At 39.2% G+C, this 27,227-nt stretch overlaps 3 protein-coding genes and 1 long non-coding RNA gene across 29 annotated transcripts in view; 1 reads left to right on the forward strand and 3 right to left on the reverse strand.

Moving 5' to 3' along the window:
- Positions 1 to 6,586, forward strand: part of LOC123503954 (voltage-dependent calcium channel subunit alpha-2/delta-3-like) — a 190,529-nt gene extending 183,943 nt beyond the window's left edge. For all 26 annotated transcript variants that reach the window (XM_045254080.1, XM_045254082.1, XM_045254090.1 and 23 more), the window contains one exon: positions 143 to 6,586. In XM_045254080.1, the coding sequence (XP_045110015.1) occupies positions 143 to 250 (108 nt within the window). In that variant the 3' untranslated portion in view covers positions 251 to 6,586. The remainder of the gene's footprint in view (positions 1 to 142) is intronic.
- On the reverse strand, positions 2,433 to 11,537 carry LOC123503958 (cytochrome P450 2C31-like). The gene is made up of 10 exons (XM_045254107.1): positions 11,390 to 11,537; positions 9,809 to 9,978; positions 9,218 to 9,448; positions 8,904 to 9,009; positions 8,534 to 8,714; positions 8,078 to 8,196; positions 7,844 to 7,984; positions 7,331 to 7,554; positions 6,792 to 6,937; positions 2,433 to 6,557 (listed from the first exon to the last, which is right to left on the reverse strand). The coding sequence occupies exons 1-8, from the start codon at positions 11,490 to 11,492 to the stop codon at positions 7,376 to 7,378; spliced, it is 1,230 nt and encodes a 409-aa protein (XP_045110042.1). The 5' UTR covers positions 11,493 to 11,537; the 3' UTR covers positions 2,433 to 6,557; positions 6,792 to 6,937; positions 7,331 to 7,375.
- A 240-nt stretch (positions 11,538 to 11,777) lies between these two features.
- Positions 11,778 to 12,615, reverse strand: LOC123503959. Its single transcript, XR_006674654.1, has 3 exons — positions 12,510 to 12,615; positions 12,017 to 12,145; positions 11,778 to 11,898 (listed from the first exon to the last, which is right to left on the reverse strand). It is a non-coding gene; the product is annotated as an uncharacterized LOC123503959 (long non-coding RNA).
- A 4,522-nt stretch (positions 12,616 to 17,137) lies between these two features.
- Positions 17,138 to 25,974, reverse strand: LOC123504207. Its single transcript, XM_045254560.1, has 8 exons — positions 25,744 to 25,974; positions 22,529 to 22,666; positions 22,078 to 22,188; positions 21,735 to 21,846; positions 20,367 to 20,474; positions 19,360 to 19,420; positions 18,952 to 19,032; positions 17,138 to 18,622 (listed from the first exon to the last, which is right to left on the reverse strand). The coding sequence occupies exons 1-8, from the start codon at positions 25,949 to 25,951 to the stop codon at positions 18,308 to 18,310; spliced, it is 1,134 nt and encodes a 377-aa protein (XP_045110495.1). The 5' UTR covers positions 25,952 to 25,974; the 3' UTR covers positions 17,138 to 18,307.
- Between the last annotated feature and the right edge of the window lie 1,253 nt (positions 25,975 to 27,227).

The raw sequence follows: 27,227 nt of genomic DNA on the forward strand, positions 1-27,227 counted from the left end.
TATAACCTGCCATTAGTATCACTTCAGTTCTCTAAACAGAAATTGTTGTGAGCTCATGTATCTGTCGCTTGCATTACACAAGGTTTTCATTTGCATTTCATCAAGCTGTACTGTGATTTACTTTTCTATTCTTTATTTCCAGGAGCATGAGATCAAGCTTTGTGGAGGAGCTGGAAGTCTTGGCCCGTCTTCAGTCGCCCTTCTCACTCTGCTTCTAGCACACATCTACAACTCCATGATGCAGTCATGATACATGCGTCCACTATTTTAGTGACTGAGAAATGTGGCTGATACAGCTTACACAAGTAGAAATTATTGATGTCTTTTATTATTACTATCTAGCTAATGTCACTGAGCTCATTAGGAAGGAGAGAGGAACAGTATGCTTTCCAAGAATATTAGTTTTTCCAATTACTGATACATGAATTGGACAGTTCATAATGTAACAATGAAGTTGATGGATTGTTTTTGCCAAAGGATGCATTCCTTAGTTTTGTACATAGTACTTTTTTTATATACACATACTATATATATATATATATATATATATATATATATATATATATATATATATATATATATATATATATATATATATATATATATATATATATATATATATATAACAAAGTGAGTAAGTAAAAGAAAGAATAGCTGTCTTCTCAAGATGGCCTTCATGTTTTTGGCTTATCAAAATTCTTTTTTATTTTCTGTCTGAATGATAAAGGTAAAATTTTTAAATTCACCAAATTAATATCCACTTACAGGTAGTGATTTTAATGTCTGGAAACTAAAAGGAAGCAATATCCTTCAACATGTATGGAAAGTTATAGTTCTGTCATGTGTTATGAGAGTGTGCAAACTCTTGGAACTTATCAGTGCTATAGTATAGTGAAGAAATAAGAAAATGAAATTTGTGGAATGGATGGCCTGCTCTCCTGTGAAACTTTTCTTGTGACAATGACATAGAGGCCTAGAGACTGTACCTCATGTTATGGAGAGAGTCCTGCATTTTCTCATGCATGGAATGTTTTAGTGGGGAAAGAAAATGTCCTTTTGTAAATGTACTGAAAATTTTGTGTCACCATTATTAACCAGACTCAAAACCCCGCATCAGTACTACTAGTTTATTGTATGTAATTATGTGTATGTGACCTGTTGTCGGAATTGGTTGCAAACTTTACTCATACAACATCCCTACATGTAAACATCACCAGGGTTGGGATACCTCTTCTGTAGCATATACTAACATTTTATTGTATTTTTTTTCTTGTTCTTTTTGTATTATTCTTGTCATCTAAGTTGTTGAAATTTCTAAATGTCTATTGGTTTGTTCTTCATAATTTTATTTTTGCATATAATTGTTCATATTCCACTTCCACCTTCTGTGAGATATTGTGAGGACTAAAGCGATTGAAAAGACATGAACTAGCATACTTTTTAAAAGCTCGGAACATTTTGTTGTTCTCCTGATCTGGTGTAGTGGAGGCAGTGGTTCCTGTTTTTCATCATACTCTTTGGTTATAAGTAGATGTTAGATATTTCTACCACTAGTGAACATTAGACTCATAAGTGGTCAAGTAACAGTCATATCAAACAGTGACATACATTTTAAGTTGTCACTGTCCATATGTTGTCCCTTTTGTGGGGCTTGCCTTTCAGTTGTTGTTTACTGTTATTAGTTGTGTAAAAGGTTGATTTACTCATATATACTTGAAATGCATACATATAAATATATATATTGACAGTTTATATATGGCAGTATTAGGGGTATGGGACCTCAGCTGTGATGAGATGTTGGTGAGATGATATCATAGGAGGCCACTCACTATCTAGAAGAAACAGTATCCTAAGAAAGCTGCTGTTGTGAAAGAGGCTCTTCCTCACAAGGTCTGCTGTACATGGTTAACCTGTTGAAGTTATAGCAGTAGAGGGACTGAAAAAAACTCTCATTATTTCTATGTAGAAAAGAAAGGTTTTTCTCATGGGACAGCTTTGTACTGATAATGCTGTCATATGATATGAAGAGTGAGAATTCCTTCCCCCCTCTCCTCAACCTAATTACAGCTTGTTTTTACAGTGCTCAGGATTGTTTCCTGAAATTATCATCAAAGTGAAGTAGTAGCTAGTAGAGATGGAAAATAATATGTAGAATAAATGGAAACTCCAAATGACTGAGCTATATCATGTATCTTCAGGAGAGTGTCAGGTTGAAGAGAGCAAGGATAGATAGGTATGCATTTTCTGGATATATGGGGAGCTGAATGGTCTTCCGAAGTAGTTGTTAGAACACAGAAAGTGTACAAAGTGGCCAGATGAGGATATCATTCTAGATAGTGAATTGCCTCTGTCTTTCAGTTCCCCAGCAATTATGGGTGTGAGAATATTTTGCTTAGTGTTAGTTTGGCATGTTCCCTCTGCCACTCTTGGGGTTAAATGATTAGAATTAAATGAGTCTTCAATTTGTACATAATTAAGATATTCACAGAAAAAAAATTCATGTTGTAGTTGTATAAGTGAGTCAAACATTTCACACTAGAGATTATTTAAGAACACTAACAAAAATTACGATGGCATAATTCCAAAATGAGTGAATAATCTTAGTAACTGTACACGTACTTTACGTATGGTATTGTTTTCTCTGATACTAGAATTTGTAAATGTTGTCAAGTTTCTTACTGAACGACTGTGCTGGCTATCTGAGAAGTCATAGTTGTGATGTAAGGAAAGGGTAGTGGACTTTGATCTTTCCTTGCAGGGACAGAGAAGTTTCTCTTGCATCAGGATGAAGATTCAGATTTCTTGTTTACCTGAATTTCACACCCAGGTGTTTTTACTGTTGTAAACTTTGAACTCACTTTGATGTGTCAATTTCTTGCGTTATGAGATTGAAAATGAACCTGTATATGAATGAGAAGAATATTTTCATCATAATTGCAGCTAAGACAGTTTTGTTACCTGCTGCGCTGATAGAGGAATATAAAGAGGAAAGTGATTGCCATTATTCTTCCTTAGTCATATTAAAGGCTTTTTTACTCTATCTGTTGTGAAATGCATATGTGTAGTTGTGTTAAAAACAGACTGGTTTATTTAAAAAAGAAATGATCAGGCCTGATATCTAGTGTGAAATTGTGGCAAATAATCAAAATATAGCGACTGCTGCATACACCAAAGGGATCTGTTAGAGTAAACACCCTTTCAGAGGCTTTGTAAACCTATAAAGTAATGAATCAGCAGCAGTGAGTTGATGTCTGGTGGCAGCAAGTGGTCAGAAAGGGCCAGGGACCTGGCAGCATGTGTCTACCAGTAAGACACATCTAATATTTCTACAAATAATGTGTGCACTACTCATCTCTCTGGAATCCCTTCTATTGGAGGCTATAGTCACTGTCTCTCCATTGCCCACAGCATGCCAAACCAGATGTGGACAAAGAAATGCAAGTCCATTATTTGCCCAATTTCCAAGGTATTTTGTCCACTTGCTCTTTCTATTAAAAATTCAATGTCACTGTGGCAAAGCCTCATTGCCAGGCACACCTCCCCATAGATCAGAGGGAGAGAGTGAGATCCTTTCTTGTGGATTATGTGAGAATGGATTTCTATTTTTATTTTCCTGTTCTCGTGTACCTCTTAACTGTGGGGCTAATTTTATTCCAATTCATGTTGACTTCCTCTATAAACTGCATAATATTAAATTGATCCCCTTTTTTGTAGATAATTGATAACAGAATAGGGGAGAATTTTTTGCTAATGAAGCTTTAGATAGGCGGCCAAGGTCTCCACTGTGGTGAGGAACCGGCCCTTGGTGGGGACGCTCCCGTCCTGAGGCTGGTGATCAGAATATATCACGAGTTAGTTAGGGATCATGGAATACTTAGAGTAAAATACCTTCCATGCAGTTACTTCATAATCTTATATTTCAGAATTTATTTATATAGGGAAAATATCTTACATTATGAGAGAATCCCTGCATTGTACTTTATTTCATAACAGACGATAATAGGTAATATACCATTTAAGGGCCAAGCTAAGAAGGGCGACAGGTCTCTCTGGATGTGGACCAACCAGCACCACCCCTATACATGTTGCCACTCCTGCCCCATGCAACTCAGCCTGGCAGAGCTTTAAACCTTCTACATGAAATTACACACATAATGTATTCAATCAAAAATTTCCACTGAACAATCCCAGATTTTACCAAAATGGTGTAGATAAACTATCACTCTTTGAATTCCCACTTAACATCACCACCTTTCCTTGACGTTTACAACGTTCCTCCAGGATTTCCATAGACAACCTGTGTGTTGTGTAATGAAGATTTTATTATTATTATTATTATTATTATTATTATTATTATTTACTTTTAACATTATGACACATAAAGTGAAAAATATGATGACTAATTGCAACTCTGATCATACTGACCATTTTTTCATTTATATTTTCTGACTTGAATTTACTAATGTGGTAAGCAATGCTGATGCAAGACATGAGGACAAAAGGACTGTGATATTAATGATAAAAGCATCAAAAATACTTTAGAGAGAGAACGTTGAAATTTACTACAAAGCACTGCAGGGTCGACAAAGACTGGTGGTGGTGCTCCTTACGTGTACTCCTTGCCTGCTCCACACAGTGTGTCATGCCATAAAGCACTATCCTTGCACACAGCAGATTTTGTTTAAATGTTAATGCATTCATCACAACAATGAGGAGAGATCTGTCGCCCTGGGGTCATTAGTGAGGGGAAGCTGATGACCTGTTTTGCCGGGTCATTTTAGGTCAGGTGCAAAGAAGAATGCTACTTAAGACTCCATTTTCTATTCTATTTTTGTGAGTTTCATTGGTGCAGTGTTAAATTTTGTGAACTGTGTTAGTTGCTAGTACTTACTTTTTAAATCCTCTCAGAACAACCTGGCTGACAAATGTAACCCATCAGTTTGACAGTGTAATTAATTTCTTTGATGACCAAAGGATGCAGTCATGTGTGGTATGGCCAGGCCAGCACATCAGGGTAATGGAGTCGTTGCACCTGACCTGTGACCCGTATCAGGAGGACAGTGACCTGAACGTCATGCTGTTGTCTGACCGGTGCTGCCTGAGGTACGCTTCTCGGGAAATTCCAGTATGCATATACTACATAACTATATGCATATATATAAAGACTGGTTTCGAGACATGTAATTGCCTTTCTAAACAATCAGTGGGTTCCCTCAAGCTCATTCACATACACCTCTGAAACTAGGAAAAATTCCCTGGTGTTACTCTTCAATAAGAACTAGCAGTGATCACTAAAAGTGTAGAGAATTTCATTCACATCCCACTAAAGAAAATGTGTATACATACATTCAATTATTTATAGATTTTTAAGACTGCTACTGCAAGATATTCCTCAAAAATGTTCATTAGTGATGGTGGTGGTGGTGGTGTGAATGGGGACAAGGAAGACTGAAAAGTGTGGATCTTTTTTTCTGGTTGAGGCTCAGATAGAGTTAATCTCTTGACCAATTCTTATATAAAAAAAAAGAAAGGTAATTAATGCCCTCCAAAACTTGGCTTTCATATACAATTATTGATCTGGCATCCAAAGGAGTAGGTGACACAATGAACATATGTTCAGCTCTCTTCACAGGTGCAGTGGAAATAAGGAAAAAAGTTTAATGTGGAGGTGCTTATGGCAGGTACCCTCATGCTGGTAAGCTGCCACACCCCACAAGGACAGTTTGTCCTCGGTTGTGATCCCAGGCGGTGCTCGATGCCAATCTTCGTCTCAAACTTTCTTAGCCGGGATGGATGATTGAAACATCATGGCTATCAAGATGGAAGGATATTACTAAAATTTGTCTAAAAAATTGAGTATTAATTTTTTTCCACATTAACATGCCGTTATTTCACAGGATAAGGCGCTTATCCTTCATTACAGTAGCAATTATCTGTAAGGTTCACTGTAGCCTATTGTTGTGACATCCAGCCCGGCTGGGACTTGTCCCGGCTTCTCTTGTTTATCGATGTTGCCTCAGTATCTGAGTGTTCTGCTCTTGGCTTTATTTTTACATTAAAGTCAAATAATAATCAACAGAAAAAAAAAAACTATGTTGCCTCCTGCTGTCAGAGAACCATGCCACTTGAGTTTCAGTCTTCAGCATCATGTGGTTGGTCCTATGTGCTAAATGATATAATTTAAAACCCCTCGTCTTCCAAGCACATGCAACTTTCATCTTTTACTCCTTTACATTCATTACACAGAAAACAAATACTTCATGCAAAATTATCAAATTGTCCAAGTAAATACAACATATACATAGAATATGTACACCAAGCTGTTTTTCAAAGGTTACCTTTTGTGGCCACTAATAATGCCACTGTTGAGGCTGAGCAGTGATTTGAATGCCAGGAGTCATGGACTCTGACAGATGGAAGCACTACCCAGAACACTCATATGCTGACCCCGGCATGGCTTCGTAGCTAAACTTTCAGGTGACGTGTTCTTCTAACCTCCCTGTGTAACGGTTTCTTCCATGCGACGCCTTCGCTCCTCATGAGAGTTCATTTGTATCCTGAGGACATAATAAAATGTTAATTGTCATTATGTATGTAAAATCACCCTCTTGAGGGCATCCTAATCCACTTAACTTGTATTGCTTAAGTCAAAAGTAAGTATCTTGTAAAGATATGCATAGCATGTGCAAAAGTAATGTAACATTTCTCTCTCTCTCTCTCTCTCTCTCTCTCTCTCTCTCTCTCTCTCTCTCTCTCTCTCTCTCTCTCTCTCTCTCTTATTATAGACTTACTCTTCTGGGATGTATTCTGGAGGTCCATAAGACTCCCAATCCACCAGGATCCAACATGGCTAGCCATGAGTGTCAAGGAATGAACAAAGTCTGTATGATTGTGTGGAGCTTTTTTTGTCTGGTCCATCCTATATGGAATTACCAACCTGATATATAGATAGATAGATAATGCCAGATTTATGTTAATTTTTTCACTCTAATTTTGATCCATTTGCTACTAAAACTTAATGATGTGCACCATGCTTGATGAGATGCAAGATATGAAATTGCAGTTTTTATGTACAACGGTATTGAATTTCAGATATGTATCATCTATACATAGTGATTGGGTGGTTAGACCGTACCTTTAATACAGGCTGAAGATTCTTTATTCAGAATTATCAAGATCAGAACTATTTTATTGATTTTTTTGGAAGGCACACAAACCAGCAGATTCATAGCTCATTCAATTCTTTCTATTATTATAATCCAAAACAAGAAAACTTCAACTTATTGTTTAAAGCCAGTACAGAAAATAAAGTAGTAGTTATTTATTTTACATGTTTTAGTTGATGGTCTGAAGGTGGGATTGTACTCCTAGAAGATTACTTAGGGCGGCTTTTGACAATGGCAGTGTACTCTGGTGGTGAGTTGAACATTGGGTTAGTTTCTGAGATAGGTTTGCGTTCCTCCACCAGCGTGAAAGTGAATCGCTGGAACAAGTGAGTGAAGAACAGGAAGAGTTCTAGTCTGGCCAGTGGCTCCCCAGCACACATACGTTTTCCTGAAGTAAAAATAAATGAATACATGTTTGTATAATTTTGTGTACATATAAGATTGTGTTTGTTTCATGAAATTGAATGTGGTGTTGAGAAAGACACACCCACTTATGAATTACTCATACCGTAAAATGTGAGGCACAAGGGACGAACAAAAACCAATGCTCTCTCTCTCTCTCTCTCTCTCTCTCTCTCTCTCTCTCTCTCTCTCTCTCTCTCTCTCTCTCTCTCTCTCTCTCTCTCTCTCTCTCTCTCTCTCTCTCTCTCTCTCTCTCTCTCTCTCTTTGTACTTACCCACTCCAAAGGGCATTAATGCACTGTTCTTCTTGTACTTCAGATTTTCGTCAAGAAAATTTTGAGGGTTGAATTCTTGTGCATTCTTCCAGTACTCAGTGTTTGTGTGGGCATCATCCAAGTTGATCAACAGCCAGGTTCCTGTGGGTGAACAATAAGAGAGTCAGGATGCTGCTGTCATTCCCTCACCCCAAGTGTTATCTACAATGTCTTGGGCAATAAGCAATGTAGTACCTTTGGGTATGTCATAGCCACCAAGCTTGCAATCTTGGTTTGCTTCATGTGGGAGAGAGAACTTGAGTAAATTGAATACTCTCTGCACCTCGTGAATTGTGGCCTGCACGTAGGGCAATCTGGAGAGAAAGTTACCATATTTACTATGAAATGTCATCTTGATCTCAAGTGAGCGTAGGATTTAGTGTGTGTGGGGGTGTAGGGGCTTACGACATAAGAAAAATGCTGAACAATGATGTAACAATGCCAGATTATTCAATATCTGACCACAATCCTGCTTCTCTATTGCCCTACAAACAAAACATTGGTGGAGAGCTGATGAATCCCTATGTAGTGATTGTGACTTTATTGATGGTGATCATCACATCATTTCCAGACTAGCTCTGTGCCACCAGGGTCTAGAAATATAAATATGAAGCATGGGTGAGTTGGCTTGGAAATAAGGAATTGCTTTACCGTTCCATGTCCAAAAAAGAAGGGAGACGTTCCCTCCCCACAACCTTGTCCAGTTCCTGCTGCACTTGGCACTGCACATGTGGGTGTTGAGTCATAAGGTAGATGGCTGTGGTAAGGGTACTCGAAGTGGTCTCCATGCCAGCCACGAACATGTCAAAAATCAGTCCCGCCAGCTGGTCCACTTAAGTGAGAGTAAAATTATATATTAAAAGTCTCCTGAGAATAATAGCACATCAACAACATTCTTCTGCTTATTGCATGCACAACTGTACAGGTCACTTTCCAAACTATTCTTTTTTTATTTTCATCACATAGTCAAACCTAAAGCCTTTCTATCAACTAAAGATATAAGTTGTATGCTTTTCCTTACTGTTGAAGTTGTTATTCTCTTTTTTCTCAATCTCCTTCAGGTAGAATGCAGTTAAGTTTTCACCACTCCTGAGTTCTTCGTTGGCAAGAAACTCCTTGATCTCACTCTTAGCAGGGAATGAGAAAAATAGTGTTGATTTGGTAGTGGTGCTAAATAAAAGATGATTTTAACAAGGGCACAGAATACAATTAAAGCTAGTACTGTATTTATAATAGACAGTATTTAATATGGCCTAACAATTCATCAAAGCTTCTTTAGATTACCATATCTCTACCTAGATGTGTCAACTATCAAAGGAAAAAGCATATTCATACCTTCAGAAAACTACTTATATCTTTGATGCCACTTAGCAGGTGCCTTAGGAGAGGAATGAACTCGAAAATCTTTAGGATATGTGGTATGTGATGCACAGGAGAGATTAGGTTGAAGTCAGCAGGTTGAATAAACGTATTCTTCAGCTTGTTGAGCTTGACATGACCGTAAGGGTAGCGCCTCCCCATCACCATCGCCCATAGGATGTTGATCACCGACCGATTGAAGAGACGCTGAAAGACAAGCCATTGGTGATGCGCTCTCTCTCTCTCTCTCTCTCTCTCTCTCTCTCGTACATTTCAGTATCTCGGAGCCATCAGTACTGGGAGGCATTTTTACCTTGATATTCATCTACGTTTAGACCATTTCATTGACATTAAAAATGGCCACAGTCTTCACTTTAAATCCCCACATAAGTTTCTGAAGTTGTCTAGCATCCCCAAATAGTAACCCAGAGTAAATATGGAAACGCGTTATGATACTGAAGGGATTAGGCAGCAACATAAAATTAGTAATAATATCGGTAGTGACGACAAACCATTGGATTTAACAAAACATATATAGCATGACACAGATAAAAATAAACATCTAACCGTCATTTCTACAGGGTGACCTTCATTTTTCACCAGGTGGTCAATCAACTCCGCGATCTTCTCCACCATGATGGGTTCATAGCTACTCTTGCCGAACCCCAAGTCACGCAGATGGTGAAGCACAAATCTTCGTTGTTCCTGCCACAGTCGGCCAGACGTGCCTATCACACCTATGAAAAGAAATGATGGTGAGTAAAATTGTGAGATGGTTTAATTTCAGCACCTTTGCGAGACACTGAAAGATTGGAAGGGCATTTTGTTTGGAGATAACTCGATAACGTATTCAATTCCATTTAATCAAACACCATTGAAAACGTGATGGAATATCACACTATCGTGAATATAAACTTGTCAGTAAACCCACAGTTACAGACTTGAAGTATTTATTCTGGACGTTTCGAAGGCCACTTGTCTTCATCTTCAGCAGTACAAAATAAACATCTTAAGCAGTACAAAGCAGACATCTTCAGCAGTACAAAGCAAAGTACTGACAACCATTGAAAACCTGTATAACTACAGAGAGAGAGAGATTCTACAGCATCTCAAATATTACAGGATGGACGGTGTAGGATACCACGTGGATTCAGGGGCGTTCCTAGAGTATTTGGCACCCGGGGCAGATCATTCCTTTGCACCCCCTCCCAAAGGTGGATGTTGGGGGGAGGGGGCTGCCGAGCGAAGCGAGACAAAACAGCTTGGGTTCCCAGTCCCCCCAAAAATTTGGGAAATTGAGATATTTCTAATCCGTATATTTACTTTACTTAGAATCTTGAAACCACTTTCAGAAAAGAGATATTCATTTGATTGACAGTGCAAGCGAATTTGAGAGAAAGAAGGTTGTGTAAGTGGTTTCCTAGTTCGTGCCGAGACACCCTTAATTATGTTAGGCAACACGAAGCATCTAGTTGCGCTTCGTCTCGCTAACATTTTTTTTTTTTTTTTTTTTTTTTTTTTACGGTAAGGCCTATAGCGCCTGTAGGCACACTTGAAGAGTGTATGGGAAGCGCTGTTCAGCTTCCGCCCATTAGTGGCACAGGCAATTTTATTTATAGTGGTACCCATATTAGGGCCCATATCACCCCGCCCAAGCTCATCTTCAGTGTAACCACCTAGAACCTGCTTGCACGACGAACAAACATATTCATACACAACACAAGATATTAGGAATGAAGGAATTGAATCTTTGTAAGGAAAGAAGGATTTCAGAGTATAAGAGTTACAGAAAATAAAGTTCAACTTTCTTTCTTAAAGTGTTGTTTTAGTAAGTGATTAAGTTTTTTCCGAATCACGAAACTCAAATGGCTATCTTTTTGCAAAGGGTTATGAATATTATCCAAAGTATTTTTTTTTATACAATTTTGTATTCTTCATATGGCACCCCCCTCTGGTTGTCACCCGGGGCGGACGCCTCCCACCCCGCCCCCTCCCTTAGTACGCCACTGCGTGGATTGCACCATCTCTTTCTCTCTCTCTCTCTCTTGGATATAATATTAGTGTTTCAAGTGTGTTTTACGGTGTATTTAGAAGTGTTCGAAGGTGTTCTGGAGTGAAAGCGCCAGATAAGGTGACGGGTGACCTTACCGATGTGAGATGTGCGGCCGTCAGTGATGATTCTGTTCCTGACAGTAGTGAACACCATTTGAGGTCGGTCTGTTGTGCTTTTCTGGGCGAAAACTTCCTTCATGGTACTGACGCCACTCACCACAACTACTGTCAGAATATCGACGGTCACTACTGAATAACTAATGAACGCTCTCTTCAATATATTTTGTGTCACCAAAGAAAGTACTGAGGAGCTATTCTGTTGCAGATTTTATCCATGGAATATATGCTTGAACTCAGACAAATAAGTGTTGCCTATATCAGATACTCAAAATGCAGTATAATCATGAGTGAGATTATTGTTCATTTTGTTAAATAATCGAAAAAAAAATATCACGGCCAACGGTGTCTTGGTGCCTGTTACCTGGTGCCAAATATTGCGAAGCTTGCTATGTCGCCATATTTCTTCCTTAACCCACGCATCATTTCCATGTTGGCTCCGAATGGCATGGATAAGAGGGATCCCACGCCAGGCAGGATCATTATTCCTATTAACAGTCTTCACATAGCGTATTCCCTTCTATAGACCAAAAGTTATGTATGAATATAACACTTAGAAATTTGAGCACCAATACGTCGCAATGCTTTACTCATATCGTTACTTACCAGGAGGAAAGTTCTTGGGCCGCCCTCCCGATATGCTGAGGACGAGAAGCGTGATGAACACAACCAGCAGGAAGGTGAAGAGCCATGGCCCCACCAGCCCTGCATCCCAGGCCACCACACTAAACATACCTGCACACACATCATTTTTTCATCGGCAGGTGAACGCCGCCAACACCTGTATTTTGTATGTAAGGTAGCTTGTCCTCTCTCTACCTTGAAATGACACTGTTTGCTCTGCCCTGCTCGCTCTTTCATACAAGACTTAACTTAAAACATGAGACTACTGTGATAGTAATAATAATAATAATAATAATAATAGTAGTAGTAATAATAATAATAATAATAATAATAATAATAATAATAATAATAATGAAAATAAAAATAACAATTGTTATAATAATAATAGTAATGATGGAAATAAGAATTACATAATTGAATATAAAAGCAGTGCAAGATGGTTACAATTAAGGTCGTACTGGCGAGCCTCACTCACCTCCCGCTGATTGGTGAATATACGAGTAGATGCCGTCTAAGAGGAAAGGCGAGAATGAGGAAGTAAAATCACGTATACGTCTCAGTACCAGCACAAGTAATGTTGGTGATAAGACGCTGAGTACGAAGAGGGACGGAGGAAGGGACTAGGGAAGGGCACGCAGCCTTGAAGACGCTTATCTGTCCTTAACATCAGCTCTCTCTCTCTCTCTCTCTCTCTACACAACCTTAATGTATATAGCAACGAACAGAAAACAGTGTCATTAGGGTTGTTTCGTTATCTGGTGTGGTGCCAGTGGATGAGCAAAAGATGACAAGGTGATGTGATCAGCAGCTATCAAAGAGCGGATGACGTGCCAAAACGCGGTCCAAGTTGTCACACAATTACTTAGACACTCCATGAATTATCAATAATTCTGTTAATTATTGCATATCGCAGAGCTGAAGGCATAACTAAACTAGATATTGTCCTGTTCTGACGCTAAGTAAATAGTACATAACCACTCGTTCTTGGAAGTTTATTGTATCTAAAAGTGAATAGCTAGTCTTTCAGTGGCCTTGTGATGTCGTCAGTTCAATAAAAGTAATCATATAGGGTACGATTCTTTGTCTTATTCAGATGGAAGGAAAGAGACGGGCAGACACATTGGTTATGCTTGCTTGATGGTTGTTACATTATGAAGAAACAACCGTATAGTAACAAGCAGTAGCCTGGTCTCGATCAAAACGATACTAAGTCTACTGCGTAGTTATTGTGCGTCCCCAACAGTGAGGAACCAGCAGGATTCACATTTCTTTATACATACTTATACCATTACTATTATTTCTATGAATACAGGATATGTTGTACTACCTATATGTCTATGCAGTAATATCAATATCACTCTGATAGCAAACTTTCTTTTCAAATAACATGCTGGTTAATATGACAGGTATTACTAGGCTGATGCAGGCAGAGTCGCACCACCCGCCGGCACCTTTACCCTTCCTGAAATCAGTCTTTTTCAATCTTTCGTAACGGCAGGAAGTGGGCCGGCTAGTAGCTACTACTACATTTAAAAGCTTTTTACTTACACGCTTAAGACGGCGTCACACTAGCACTTTTTCCGTCGTCTCAGGCGATTTCCGTCGTCTTTTTACTCTTCCGTCAACTCTTTCCGTCGTCTTGAGTCAGACGGAACGCATCGTTTTCGTCTAGCGCCAATTTTTAGTCAAAATAAGAACTATGGTTTCTAATCAACACTTTTATTAAAAAAAAAAAAATTTTTTGTTAAACGGAAGAATGCTATTATCATGACAAGAAATTTAAATGAGTTGATGAATATATATTTGTATACATATTTTTTTTCTTCTAGCCTAGCAATGAAAAGTTCCTCAGTTGTTTGTGTACATTTCCAGGGGAGTGCGAATGTGCGATGCTTTTGAATATTTCCAAGGCAACTTCCAAGTAGCTGGCCAAGATGAGCAGTGGACAAAACACACTGACGAATTTCTCATAGAGAGTATTAGAGGTCACCGTTGCCTTTGGGATCACAGAACAGCTGATTACATTATAAGGTGCAAAAAAAGCCGCGGCTTGCTGGGGTGAATGAGGAGCCATGTTTGTTTACAATCGACAAGCGCGGCAAAGGCGGAAGCAAGCTTGTGTGTGACGGCCACCGTCTGCAAAAGTTGTCAGTAGCTAGAAAATTGACGGAAAAGTGCTAGTGTGACGCCGCCTTTACAGTGGTGGTGGTGGTGGTGGTGAGGAGTGTTGCCATATTCCCATATTAGCAGCACAAATCGTAATTTTCATTAATTTAACGTCCGCATTTTCCCATTTCCCAAGCAGCAAATAATTAAGATAAGGGTGAACCAGCAATGCAGCTCAGCATTCCTGCATTCACCACAGCGATGAGTTCTCCTCCATTTATTAAGGTATTTTTAAGATCATGCACATATTTTTGCATTTTTCTCACATATTAAAGTGAAAAAAAAAAACTTGGAATTCTACTCAGGTATTGAAAAGGCGATACTCAAACAGTATATGGCTCCCGATTTGGCTTGATTTTTTTTGTAGTGAGAATAAATTTGGCAACATGGCTCTCGGCTGTTCCAGTGGTGTTGCCCCTCCCCGGTACCCCAGACCCTCCCATGGTATGTTTTCATGGTTTTTATTAATGTTTCATTGTGTTTGAAGACTGCTCCGCGCCTCTGTTGGGTAAGTATATACCGTTTAGTGATGTTTTTTGGCGTAAGTATGAGTTAGCATAACGATAAAGGTTTACTATACCCCATTTTGGACTTTCTTATTTCAATCTATAACTGGGCTTTTGATGTATCAAAGAATCGTTTGTGCTTTTTTTTTATACCATGGGGCTTTTCATGGGAGTTTATGGGCTAAAGGGATACTTTTTTGGGGTACCTCCTATCTCAAAGCCCACCCGCTAGGAAACCGTTGCCCCAAGTGAGGAAGCCTAACCTACACTCAGACCGTGGACAGGATTCGAACACATTGAGTTGAATATGTGGAGTTTGAAACGGTGATTAGTCTTGTTGAACGCAAATCATGTAATTTTTTTTTTTTATTGCTTACGTTTGGTGTGGCTTTTTCTAAAATGCCCTACAATATAGCTCAGAGTCTGTAAATTCTGTTGAAGTATTCGCCTAGTGAAAATGGCTGGGCTTATATTGCCTAATATTTTTTGAAAGAATAATAAAGTCGAAATGGGTAGCCGTTTTAGCAATGTTATAAGTGAACATTATTTTATACTTTTTTCATACTTAATTTACACATTTCTTTATAACTAGTTAGGCTGGAAATATTTTGATGTTTTCGATATTAGTTAAAGTATCTATCAAGTCATAAATTAGCAAGCATTTGGCCATAGCTTCGTTTTTTCTATAGGTAATTTTTCAAATGATTTAAGTAATTTAGACGAGTTACCGCTGTTTTCACTCACTGATGACGTCACAGCCAAGATGGTGATTCATCATAGCCTTGGGTTGGCGTCTCTCTTCCAACATCCCAAATTCGTCAATATTTGGCGTAATATTTAGTGTCTTTTAAATGTTTTTTTTTTTTTTATGTATTTCTAGGTTCTGGTGTGTAAATGGAGGCAATAAAAAGAAGATGAAAGAGGATAGAAAAGAGGAGGATGAAGAAGAAAGGAGAAAAGGAAGAGGAAGAGGAGTAGCCAAGCCACAATATTTAGTTAAGTCTCCCTTATAATCTTGCCTTTCTTTATAATGCATTATGGTGGTTCTGGCGTATATAATGAGGTATTTTAGGTGTGCTTGGTTCTTTACAGTGTGCTTTGGGTGCATTTGGGATGTTTTCAGTGTGTATTAGATGATGTATATATATATATATATATATATATATATATATATATATATATATATATATATATATATATATATATATATATATTTATTTTTTCTTATTTGCTTATATTTTGGCTGTGTTGTGGGGGTGCGGTTGAGTATTTGGGCGTTATTTGAGGTTGTCTAAGGGCATTTTGAGATGCTGTATGACGATTTCATTGTTTTGGGATAATTTTGAGTGTTGTAAGTGGTTTGTGTGTGTGTGTGTTTTAGGTGTGTTTGAGTGTGCTTTGTGGTGTGGGTGTGGCTTGGGTGTATACTTCTGGCTTGTGATGAGTTCTCGGTGTGTTTGTTGGTATTTTTGGGGTGCTGCATGGTATTTTGAGTGTTTTGGGTTAGTTTTGATTGTTGCAAGTGGTCTGGGTGTGTTGGGAACGGTGTTCTAGGTTGTGTTTGGCTGTGTGTGGGCCTTCTGAGTGTGTTATTATATACATACATAAATGTATGCGTTAATATTTTCGTAGATACTTTGTTATCAAAAAAAGTATCATTAATGATAGTAAGGAACAGGTAACAACGAAGAGGTGTCTCCATTAAATTTCTTCTCCCTTTGCCGTTAAAACAAACAGATAAATAATGATAAATGAATAAAAAGAGGATATATATATATATATATATATATATATATATATATATATATATATATATATATATATATATATATATATATATATATATATATATATATATATATATATATATATATATATATATATATATATATATATATATATATATATATATATATATATATATATATATATATATATATATATATATATATATATATATATATATATATATATATATATATATATTCATGTACCATGAATAATTTTCGTCAATGTAAGATATAGCGTACAGTGTCCAGCTGTCGCCGATTGTTTTGGGACAGTGAGACCACAGAACAGGCGTGAAGTTCGTTGAAATGTTCGCCGGCACTAGTCTGCCAAGCCACATGAACTCTCGTGTTTGTATATTCCTGGTAGCTTCTTCCTGCACCAAGCACCATCATGCAGCACCAGATACAGGCAGGACTTCATAAAGTTTGTCTAGCTTCACCACTGTCAACCTTACTGGTTCACGGTAACATCCTCCTCATCCCTAGACTGTAGCTGTCCCTAGACTGTCGGTTGTTGTTAGATATTTGTGTATTTTTTGAGGTTATTGATTTATTTTTAAGTTTTTCTTACATGTGAGTGTTGAAACAGTTAAATATTTAGCCAGAGTGAAGGGTATTACTTGTATAAACAAAGCGTTACCTTGGGTAATGGTAGTTAGTTTTTATTTGCTTAATCTCTCACTTATTATAAACCAAACATGCCTCAGAATGGAACCACCTGTCTTGCTCTTCATATCCTGTGGTTGTATGTACTGGACATGATCTAATTTTGGTGTAGTGAGAAGATGATGGGAGTTCCAGGCGTTGTGTGTGTGTGTGTGTGTGTGTGTGTGTGTGTGTGTGTGTGTGTGTGTGTGTGTGTGTGTGTGTAGGGGTGAAGTGTACAGGTTTGTAGCAATCACGTCTTATCATTCAATCTTGCATTATAAACTAAAAAAAAAAAAAAAAAATTGAGATAATTCAACCTAACTATTCATTACATAACTTAACCAAACTATTTATTCCAAGGATGGAACAACATGTGGAGCAATTAGATTAAGTGAACTGTACTTAAAACCACAGCTCCTGGCCCAATACCTATAGGGAGGGGCCATAGCAGGGAACGTGGCAACCATAGCGATGCCATACCACCTCCCTGACCTCATTCACTCACTGGGTCTTGACGTGAATGACCTGTCTATACTTCTGGCTGTGGCCTTGGCGCACACATCCTCCTTGACACTTACTGCTTGTGTGTTCAGTCATTGTTCCTAATGTTTGTGTCGTGTGAGGGTACTGCTTTTGTTTGGGTCAGGTATGTGTGGCGAGGATTGGGTGACTGTGTGTGTGTGTGTGTGTGTGTGTGTGTGTGTGTGTGTGTGTGTGTGTGTGTGTGCATATATATACTGATTGTACTTGGTCTATATGTAAAGAAAAAATAAATACAGAATTGTAACGTGAAGAAATCTGTTTCATGCTTATTTTGTGGAATGTCCCGAGGGAATGATCCCAGTCCTGACTCCCATGATACTATGATGCTGCGTTTCGTAACACTATAGGATGCAAGCACCAAAACGTAAATATCCTACTTAAATCTTACTGTCTTGTGTATTTACAATCATCACAGCTGCCGATACATCCACACCACCACTGCTAAAAAGACTTTGTACTACTACTACTACTACTACTACTACTACTACTACTACTACTACTACTACTACTACTACTATGTAATTATAAAACACATTATATATATTTATTGTGTATACCTAATATACTACATGTATACATGGACTGCACGAAAATAATAAACTCCTACGTTTAGGGTCTCACTAAGTGGTGGTGGTGGTGGTGTGCTGTTCCTGAAGGACGTTGTGCAGCAGTTGCTCAATGGGCTGTGTTCCCAAGCCTTTCTGCTCCTCTGTTACTTGTGGCGTGATGTTGCTGCATTTCTCCTTTTCATTCGTTTCTTGATCTTCGACGTCTTCAGCATCAGTACACAAAGGTGACGAGCTGGTGTGAGCATGGAAAGTTGCTTTGGTCTGGGAGAGAGTGACGGCGCCGCTGTTAGGTGAAGCTGTGGGTGCAGATGAGAGGGCTTCATCGCCTTCAAAGCCAGCGTTGGTAAATCCTTCTTCACTTCCATGCTGGAATGTGCATTGCGCCATTTGTTTAACTGCACACTACTTATTTATACAGTGTATTTGTTTTATCATCGTGTGTGTAGTGTAAACAGATGCATATATGTATACTCTCTCTCTCTCTCTCTCTCTCTCTCTCTCTCTCTCTCTCTCTCTCTCTCTCTCTCTCTCTCTCTCTCTCTCTCTCTGTGTGTGTGTGTGTGTGTGTGTGTGTGTGTGTGTGTGGATATCGTAGTTCCCTATTTGAGAACCATGGGTGAAATGTGACAAGCTTCTTCATCTTTGCATTTTGACATTTGACCCGTTCAGGATTGTGGATAAGGTGAAGAACTTACCGACATTTCTAGGGCGTCCTGGTATGAGGGTAGCTTTTCCACCACGTCGTCATAGGTGGGGGGCGTGTCGTCAGAAGGAGACTGAAACGATACCAGGAACAATGATAGTTAAGTTTTATAGGGAACATGATTTTGTCTTTCACTAATTCAGTCTATGCAAGCTTAAATTTTAGAAATCACCAACTTCTATCGAGATTCCTTATTTAATGATACTTTACAACTTCCACTGAATTTCTCCTTTATCATTTCCAGTTATTATTATTTCTTTCTTACTTTTACTTACACAGTTATTATTTCTTAATTATTATTTCTTTCTTACTTCTTTTCAGTTATTATTTCTTACTCTTAACTACTCTTCACATTCTCTCAATCTCACACTCGTCTAGATATCTTGGCCTTAGCTCTTACCTCTCGTCTGGCAGGACCACTTCCTCTCTCGCTGTAGATGCTTCCCCTACGGAGGCGGCGGCTAAAAAAAATGGTGAATAAATGAATAAAGATGAATGTAAAAGTGTTTTCTTCGGTATTTTGAAAACAGGATTATCATCATTCCAGTCACACAGCTTTGTTTGATAGGGTGGAATCGAAAGCTCTTCGTCTCATCAACTCCCTTCCTCTGACTAACTGTCTTCACTCTCTTTCTCACCGCCGAAATGTTGCATCCCTTTCTATATTTTATCGCTACTTTCATGGTAACTGTTCTACTGATCTTGCTAACTGCATGCCTCCCCTCCTCCTGCGGCCACGCTGCACAAGGCTTTCTTCTTCCTCTCATCCCTATTCTGTCCAACTCCCTAATGCAAGAGTTAACCAGTACGCTCAATCATTCATCCCTTTCACTGGTAAACTCTGGAACTCCTTCCCTGCATCTGTATTTCCAAATTCCTACAACTTGTCTTCTTTTAAGAGGGAGGTATCTAGGCATTGGCTCCCCTAATTCTGGCTGACGGTTTTGGCACTTTTCCTACTCTTTGGAGAGCCAGCGCTCAAGTGGGCTTTTTTCTAACTTTTTTTTTTTTTTGCCCTTGGCTGGCCCTCTTCCCTACGTAAAAAAAAAAAAAAAAAAAGGACAGAATCAGAGAAATAAGCTTGTTTCAATACTTGTGGGAAGTGTAACAGTGTGTCAAGGGCGTGAATTTCCGTCTCCACCCATTTCAATGGTACTAGAATCGCGGCCAGATAGATAGCGAGTCACTTGAATAGACACTCGCTATCTCGAAACTATCACTATTTATGACGTCATGAATCGTTCAGTTATCTAATCAACAGTTTCAAGTTGATGTCATTTTCATTGAATGATCATGAATTTAGATTTCATTTAACATTAGTAAATACAGTGACTTAACGCTGTAATGTTATATAAATAGGCTATTAGTATAATATATACTAACTTTATGTACAAATAAAATATTCACCTGCGCAGCCTGTGATAACTGTAGGCCAGGCCGATGATACACAGCAGGACGCAGATGGTACCGATGATGACATTAATCAATGTATCCTGGCCGTAGAAGGGGATGTAACTGCAGGAAAAGAATGCAGGTAGAAATAACGAATGCCAGTATTCCACAAGTCTCGGATGTATCCACGTCACGTATCTGAAAACTGCTTGCTTCTGGGACTGGGAGTGAACACACAAACACATACACATGCATTTGATCGTGACCTCTGTGTCAATAGTTAGCGTGCATCACAATGTGTACAGGCCAGTTAGAAGAAATAGAGATAAGAATTTGCAATACTGGCACTGTATATACGCGTAGATTACAGTTATTGTCTGCAAGGCCTGCATGAACTGTAGGCGCAATGAACCTCTGAATTACATTTGGTTCTTACTAAGAACTCTCATGAATACACATGTTTTCTTATTATGGTGTGAGTTTGATGTTTGAATTAGCGCCACTTATGTTGGGAGAGGAGAACGGAGGAGAAAGTGGGGGAAGGAGGGATGAGATGAAGAAGCGGTGGACTGGGGTAAGGGAGGGTGGTCCACAGGGAAAGGACAAGTCGTCACTCGTGTTATGATCCAGTCTTCAAAACAAGTAGTCATGACAGCACAACAGTAGTATTCTCCATTAAAATCCTTAAGGCTTACATGCTGAAGCGCAAGGGTGAAATTATGATGGAGCCTATATGTAGCGCACAACGTGAGGACATTTAATTAGCCCGCCATGATGAGTCTTGGCGTTACGTCACGTGTCGAGGCCGAGCCGACGAAACAGTTCCGGATACACATGTTATGAGACACTTGTGGATACTGAAAGTTGAGCCTTGTTGCAGTGAATGGTGGTGTACCGAATATTGTACATTAATGTGGAGTAGCCTACACTGAAGTGGTGTCTGTGTGCGTCTATTTTAATGGAAAAACTGGCTGATGAAAGGAGTACAAAACTCACTCAAAGAATGTTCGAGTGGTCGTTATGGCTGCAGCGAGTGCATCGCCATGTTGGGGACAGAATGTGTTTCTGGGATGAGTGTTACAGCTTAATGAAAAAGACAGAAAGTGCTGAAAAGTCCATCTTATATGAACGAACGGTGAGTATTGTTCATTATTCACGTGTCCTTATTCTCTCTCTTGAGTGGACGTGTAATACAAGTTCCTAGGCCGTTAGGGAAGCGTCTCTACTCACTCTTGGGTTATCATGTGCCACTAGGCAACGATTAGGTTATTACTGATTACTGACTATTATTGGGTTCTTACTGAATTTTTTGCTGCAAGTTAGTGAGGTGATCGTGGACTATTTACTGGTGTGTTGACGATGCTCGTGTTGTTCTGTACTCACCAGGAAGACATGTCGTAGAAGGTACCATCTTCTATGCATTCACAGTAACCACCTCGACACTCCCCTACCATGTCCGTACAGATTGTGTCTTTGCACTGAGACCCGACAATACCTGCGGAAAAGAAATAGTGAACACACACACACACACACACACACACACACACACACACACACACACACACACACATGGCATTAGAATTTTCAACAGTAAAATGTTCACTAGTTTTGCAGGTTATAGCAAACTGTTTTACATAGAAAACGTCACATTTTGAAGCGAAACGATTTATTCTTATGATATTAAATGTAAGTCAAGGTAAAGTACGAGTGAGCTTCTCATACTCACCACACGGCCCGCAGTAGTAGAAGGGATCGCCGGTCTGGTGCTGTCGGCTGTAGGAGACGCAGTGCCCTATCCCACACGTGCAGTGACCTGTCGAGGTGTTCGAATCCGGCACTATTGGGTGAAAGGAAGTTTATGTTAATAGATTACAATAAGAGATACATGAAGAACCCTAGTTAACCCCTTCAGTAACATGATGCGTTTTCATATTCATTCTGGTTACTATTTGGTGATTTTAGACATCTTCAAAACTTATGTGGGGGATCAAAATAGTGAAAACTCTGGCCATTAATCTTCTGACGTCCATAGACCCTTTCTAATATCAATAAAATCGTCAAATGAAACCTAAAACTCAAGATCGAAATGAGTCCCAGTACTGAAGAGGTAAAGAATAGATAAGAATATTAATGTATGTATGCTTGAGAAATACTTAGGACATTGTATATATATTTACCATAGCAATAGGGTTTCGAGGGGATGTCTGAATCGTATGACAGAGCATATTCGATTCCCGGCAGAGAATTAATGCAAGGTTCGTCATCGCTGCACTGTACAGACTCAATGTCATCGGTGAAGTTTGAAAAATCGAAACCTGTAGAAAAAGGAGAGGCACAGTACAGTGAGAAACCATGACAAGAACCAAACAAGATGAACTGTATAGAGCATTCGTTGTGTTCCAGCCTTACTCGTGTGTTGCTGCCTGTGAAAGCAAAAGAAATTAAAAAGAAAAGGAAGAAAAATGATAGTAAACATGAAAATAAATAAACATAGGCAAAACCCCTTCCATACCGCAAGACTGTTTTGTGGTACGTGCGTACCACGCGCAAAAGCGACCTCGTGGTACCGCAAGATGCCGCCGTGGTACGTACGTACCACACCAATACATTTCCGTGTATAACCGTGGCCTGAGTGCGGATTTTGCCTTTTTCATGCTCCACGTGGTTCACTATAAACAAACAAACACTGGAGGCATTATTTTTAGCCACCCCAGCGTAACAAAACCATCCCCCCCACTAGCCAATCAATATCGGAGTTAATTTTTCATGCATAAACTATAAAGCCAATCACTATTCTTTGACATATATTATTCCCACAGTCCCCCCAAGAACATCAGTTCTCTAGTATCGGCCGTGGTGAAACTGTTCTATTGCCTCTAGTTAGAGATAATGGCGTCTGCTTCGTGTAGCAGCGATGAGGATTATCATAATTATGAGACAGATAGTGAGGATATACTGGAAGACTCTCCAGATGAATATGATTCAGACTATGATCCTGAAAAAGAAATAGGAGAGAGTGATAGTGACAGCAGTGTTGAAACCCTCTCGGCAAGTGAGGGGGAGCAGCCTAGTTATGACTGCCTCAGGGCCACCCTCACCAGGTGCAGAGTGTGTGGTGCTGAATTTATGATTAGTGCACAATTTATGATTATGTTTACGTTTTCTTTTATTAATAAAATGACAAAAATATGTTTAGAAAAAAGTACATAACACTGAGTTAGAAAGAAATATAATGTGTAGATCTGGCCGTGAGGCACGTGCGCACACGGGCAGGGGGCTGCGGTATAGGAGGGGAACGCTTTGTTTATATCGGGGGGTGGCTGCGGTAAGGAAGGGGTTAAGCTGATAAACAAAAAGATAGAATAGAGAAGTTTATAAAGGTTGCTGATATCAACAATGATGGCACTGGCGTGGGAAGTGTTTGCGTCATTGTCATTATTGCTTCTATAAGAAGTATGACCTTTTCCTCAATAAAGCCACCAAGTTTAGTAGCAGATAAGGTTACCATCATTGGGAAGCCACCACATGATGATGTGGTTGGAATACAAGCTATCTTGTGCCCCTCATTGGTTACGTGACGAGGTTTCCTTATCCCCTACAGTAACATAATGCGTTTCTATAGGTTTCTGCTTACTATTTGGTGATTTTATACAGCTTCAGAAAGTCATGTGGGGGATTAAAATGGTGAAGACTGTGGCCTCTAATTTTCTGACCTCCATAGACCCTTCCTAATAAATAATAAAATGGTTTAATCACACACAAATCTCAAGGTAAAAATGTGTCGCAGTATTGAAGGGGTTAATTGCTATCAACTTGCCGAATAGCTTACGTATAAAGGACTTACTGTATTACTACCGATAAGAGTAACGTCAGTTATCTATTGCTTTGACTTTTATTGTATAAAACATTGACCTTGAAGAACTGATACAAGCCAAATGAATAACTACATGCGTATACCAATCCTGATAGGAAAATCAACTGAGAAGTGAAGGATGCATGTGATGATGGAAGAATAACAGAATAGTATGTCATTAACCCTCAGTACTAAGACACATTTTTACTTTGAGATTTGTGTACGAATAAACCATCTTATTTACACTAGGAAGGGTCTATGGAGGTCAGAAGATTAATGGCCACAGTCTTCACTATTTTAATCTGCCGCATGAGTTTCTCAAGCTGTATAAAATCACCAAATAGTAAGCAGAATGAATATGGAAACGAGTCATGGTACATTCGGGCTTAAAGGCTTTTTTATATGCCTTCATAACGCCATTCTAAAGTGATATAGTAGTATGATAAATATACAATCTCATTCTTCGTGTATATATATATAAGTGCCTTTCAGAAAAAAAAAAGAAATAAACAAATGTTAAGATGTTTAGGGAGGGGTTAACGTGATGGAAAAATAGTTTTCATAATGACGGCGGAATGGAGTTTTTTGTTGTTTTCCTGTAGTAACTGGGCGGTGACTGTCATGATTGATAGGAATGGAGATCAGTATATGGTTTGTTTACTATGAGTATTTCACAGGTTACCGTTATACCTCTCCTTTGTCACATGTATTGGTTTGCGTGTGGTTCTTGTACTGAGCGCTGGATTCAAGGAAGACACGGCGGCCACAGTTAGTTAGAGAGCAAGCCAGCACGGTTATGACTTGTGTTAGTGAATAAGTAAGTCATGTGTTACGTACTTGTGAATGCTTTATTGTCGGTAAATAACAGCTGCCGGAAAGATAAGACTGAACCGTCAATCTCATATGATGAAATGAGTGACAGTAATAATAATAGTAAAAATATAAGGATAATATTAATGATGATAATAACAATGGTAGTAATGATAATAATAATAGTGATAACAATAATAACAATAATAATAATAATGATGATAATTATAATAATAATAATAATAATAATAATAATAATAATAATAATAATAATAATAATAATAATAATAACAACAACAACAACAACAATAATAACAATAATAATAATAATGAAAAGCGACTTTTGCGAAGTTAGGTGTTCTGAGTCATCTCCGCTAGTTTTTATGACCAACCTTCCAACTACAAACATCCTTGAGAGTACCGTAGTTTTTTACACTGGATGGAATTTTATTTATTTTATTTTTTTTTTTGTCTTATCAACTCCTCTCCTCTAACTGATTGTCTTCAGTATCTTCCTCATCGCTATAGTGTTGCAGATCTCGCTTTCTTCTCGTGCTGTTTTCACACTAACTGCTCCCCTGATCTTATTAATAGCATGCCTTCCCACCTCCCGCGACCTCGCAGCATAAGGAAGTACATATATAACTGCCATGATAGGTGTGCGCCACAGTAGCAGCACTCGTACGATCAAGACGCGAGCACGGCGCAGCTGAGAGAATAGGAACTCACGTGGAGTAGGTTTGGCTGCCTTGGTCCATACGAATCCATACTCTACTGTGATATGTGATTGGTGAGCTGGAGTGTCGCTGATATTGCTTGCCTCATTTTGGTGGTCACTGTGTTCTGCTGCCGCTAGCACTATAGGCGGAAGGGAAGCCACGAAATTAAGAATTGTCACTATCGCGAACGTTTTGAAGGTGTTTCTGTGTCTAGCCATAGCTTTTGACTGGCTGTTAAGAGCCACTAGGCAGAGTTAGGACATGGGGCGGAATGTTTGTCATCTTATCACAAGATAAGAACTGATAAGATCTTATAATGATGGACGTTCTCAGTCAAGATAGGGTTAGTATCTGTCACATATAGTGCAGACTAGCAGTTGAAGATTATTTTTGCTATAGATTGCTTATTTTACATTGTGAATGACAGGATATGCACTACGTAGCCAATCAGTTGTCCAATACTAATCTTGTTTCGATATGTGTATGTATGTATGTATTTAAACAAACATACATACATAAAGAGTTTCTGACATTCTAAATGAAATGGAGAAGAAAGGATTAAGTTTACCAGTTACCATTTTCTGACACACTGGTGATAGCGGCAGATGGCGTGACACCGTAGAATGTAAGACAGGGCTCCACTCCCATGCCGTGCCCCTCCACGCAGGGTAATGGCTGTAGGACGTGTCGTGGTATCCTTCACTTCCGCTCAGTTTCTTGTTCCTGGTCGTCCTCAGTTCTGGTTTGGCTGCGCGATACTGCTCTGTTGTCATCTCGTCAACTTCTCGCCGGACATTGCTGCATGATTTAGTTCCAGGAAAAGTAGTAATGATATAAAGAATTGCCTACTAGTACAGTGATATCTGCCTGCGCGCGCTCCCGCGTGTGTGTGTGTGTGTGTGTGTGTGTGTGTGTGTGTTTCACTGTTTGATCTGCTGCAGTCTCTGACGAGACAGCCAGACGTTACCCTACGGAACGAGCTCAGACGTCATTATTTCCGATCTTCGGATAGGCCTGAGACCAGGCACACACCACACACCCGGACAACAAGGTCACAACTCCTTGATTTACATCCCGTACCTACTCACTGCTAGGTGAACAGGGGCTACACGTGAAAGGAAACACACCCAAATATCTCCACCAGGCCGGGAATCGAACCCCGGTCCTCTGGCTTGCGAAGCCAGCGCTCTAACCACTGTGTGTGTGTGTGTGTGTGTGTGTGTGTGTGCAGTGGTCATACATCTTGGTTGAAAACAGAGGGTTGCTGCGTCACGAAGGTCCTGGTTTGGCGAAGACTCCCCTGCCATACAATTCGTTTTCTCTGGTAACAAGGTTCATGGTTGCGTGGGACAGAGATAATGACAGTAACGGGACTCGGGCAGTAACAGTAAACACCGCTCTTTCTCCCAGTGCGTCACCACCCATCTCCTATCCCTACGTCACCACCCACTCACTCGTCGCGCTCGCCAGCAGATCCCTTGAGGCTGTAGTGGC

The sequence above is a fragment of the Portunus trituberculatus genome, chromosome 15 (assembly GCF_017591435.1).
Source record: "Portunus trituberculatus isolate SZX2019 chromosome 15, ASM1759143v1, whole genome shotgun sequence".
Classification (NCBI taxonomy): Eukaryota; Metazoa; Arthropoda; class Malacostraca; order Decapoda; family Portunidae; genus Portunus; species Portunus trituberculatus.

Excerpts from the sequence above, each read along its gene's own strand:
- LOC123503958 (XM_045254107.1), bottom strand. The coding sequence starts at position 11,492 with ATGAAGGAAGTTTTCGCCCAGAAAAGCACAACAGACCGACCTCAAATG. Across the intron at positions 8,715-8,903 it reads AGAGAATAACAACTTCAACA|TGGACCAGCTGGCGGGACTG; the intron begins GTAAGGAAAAGC and ends CTCTCACTTAAG. Across the intron at positions 7,985-8,077 it reads TGGCTATGACATACCCAAAG|GAACCTGGCTGTTGATCAAC; the intron begins GTACTACATTGC and ends GTTCACCCACAG.
- LOC123504207 (XM_045254560.1), bottom strand. The coding sequence starts at position 25,951 with ATGGCTAGACACAGAAACACCTTCAAAACGTTCGCGATAGTGACAATT. Across the intron at positions 22,189-22,528 it reads CTCGAAACCCTATTGCTATG|TGCCGGATTCGAACACCTCG; the intron begins GTAAATATATAT and ends TTCACCCAATAG. Across the intron at positions 19,033-19,359 it reads GTGGTCCTGCCAGACGAGAG|TCTCCTTCTGACGACACGCC; the intron begins GTAAGAGCTAAG and ends GTATCGTTTCAG.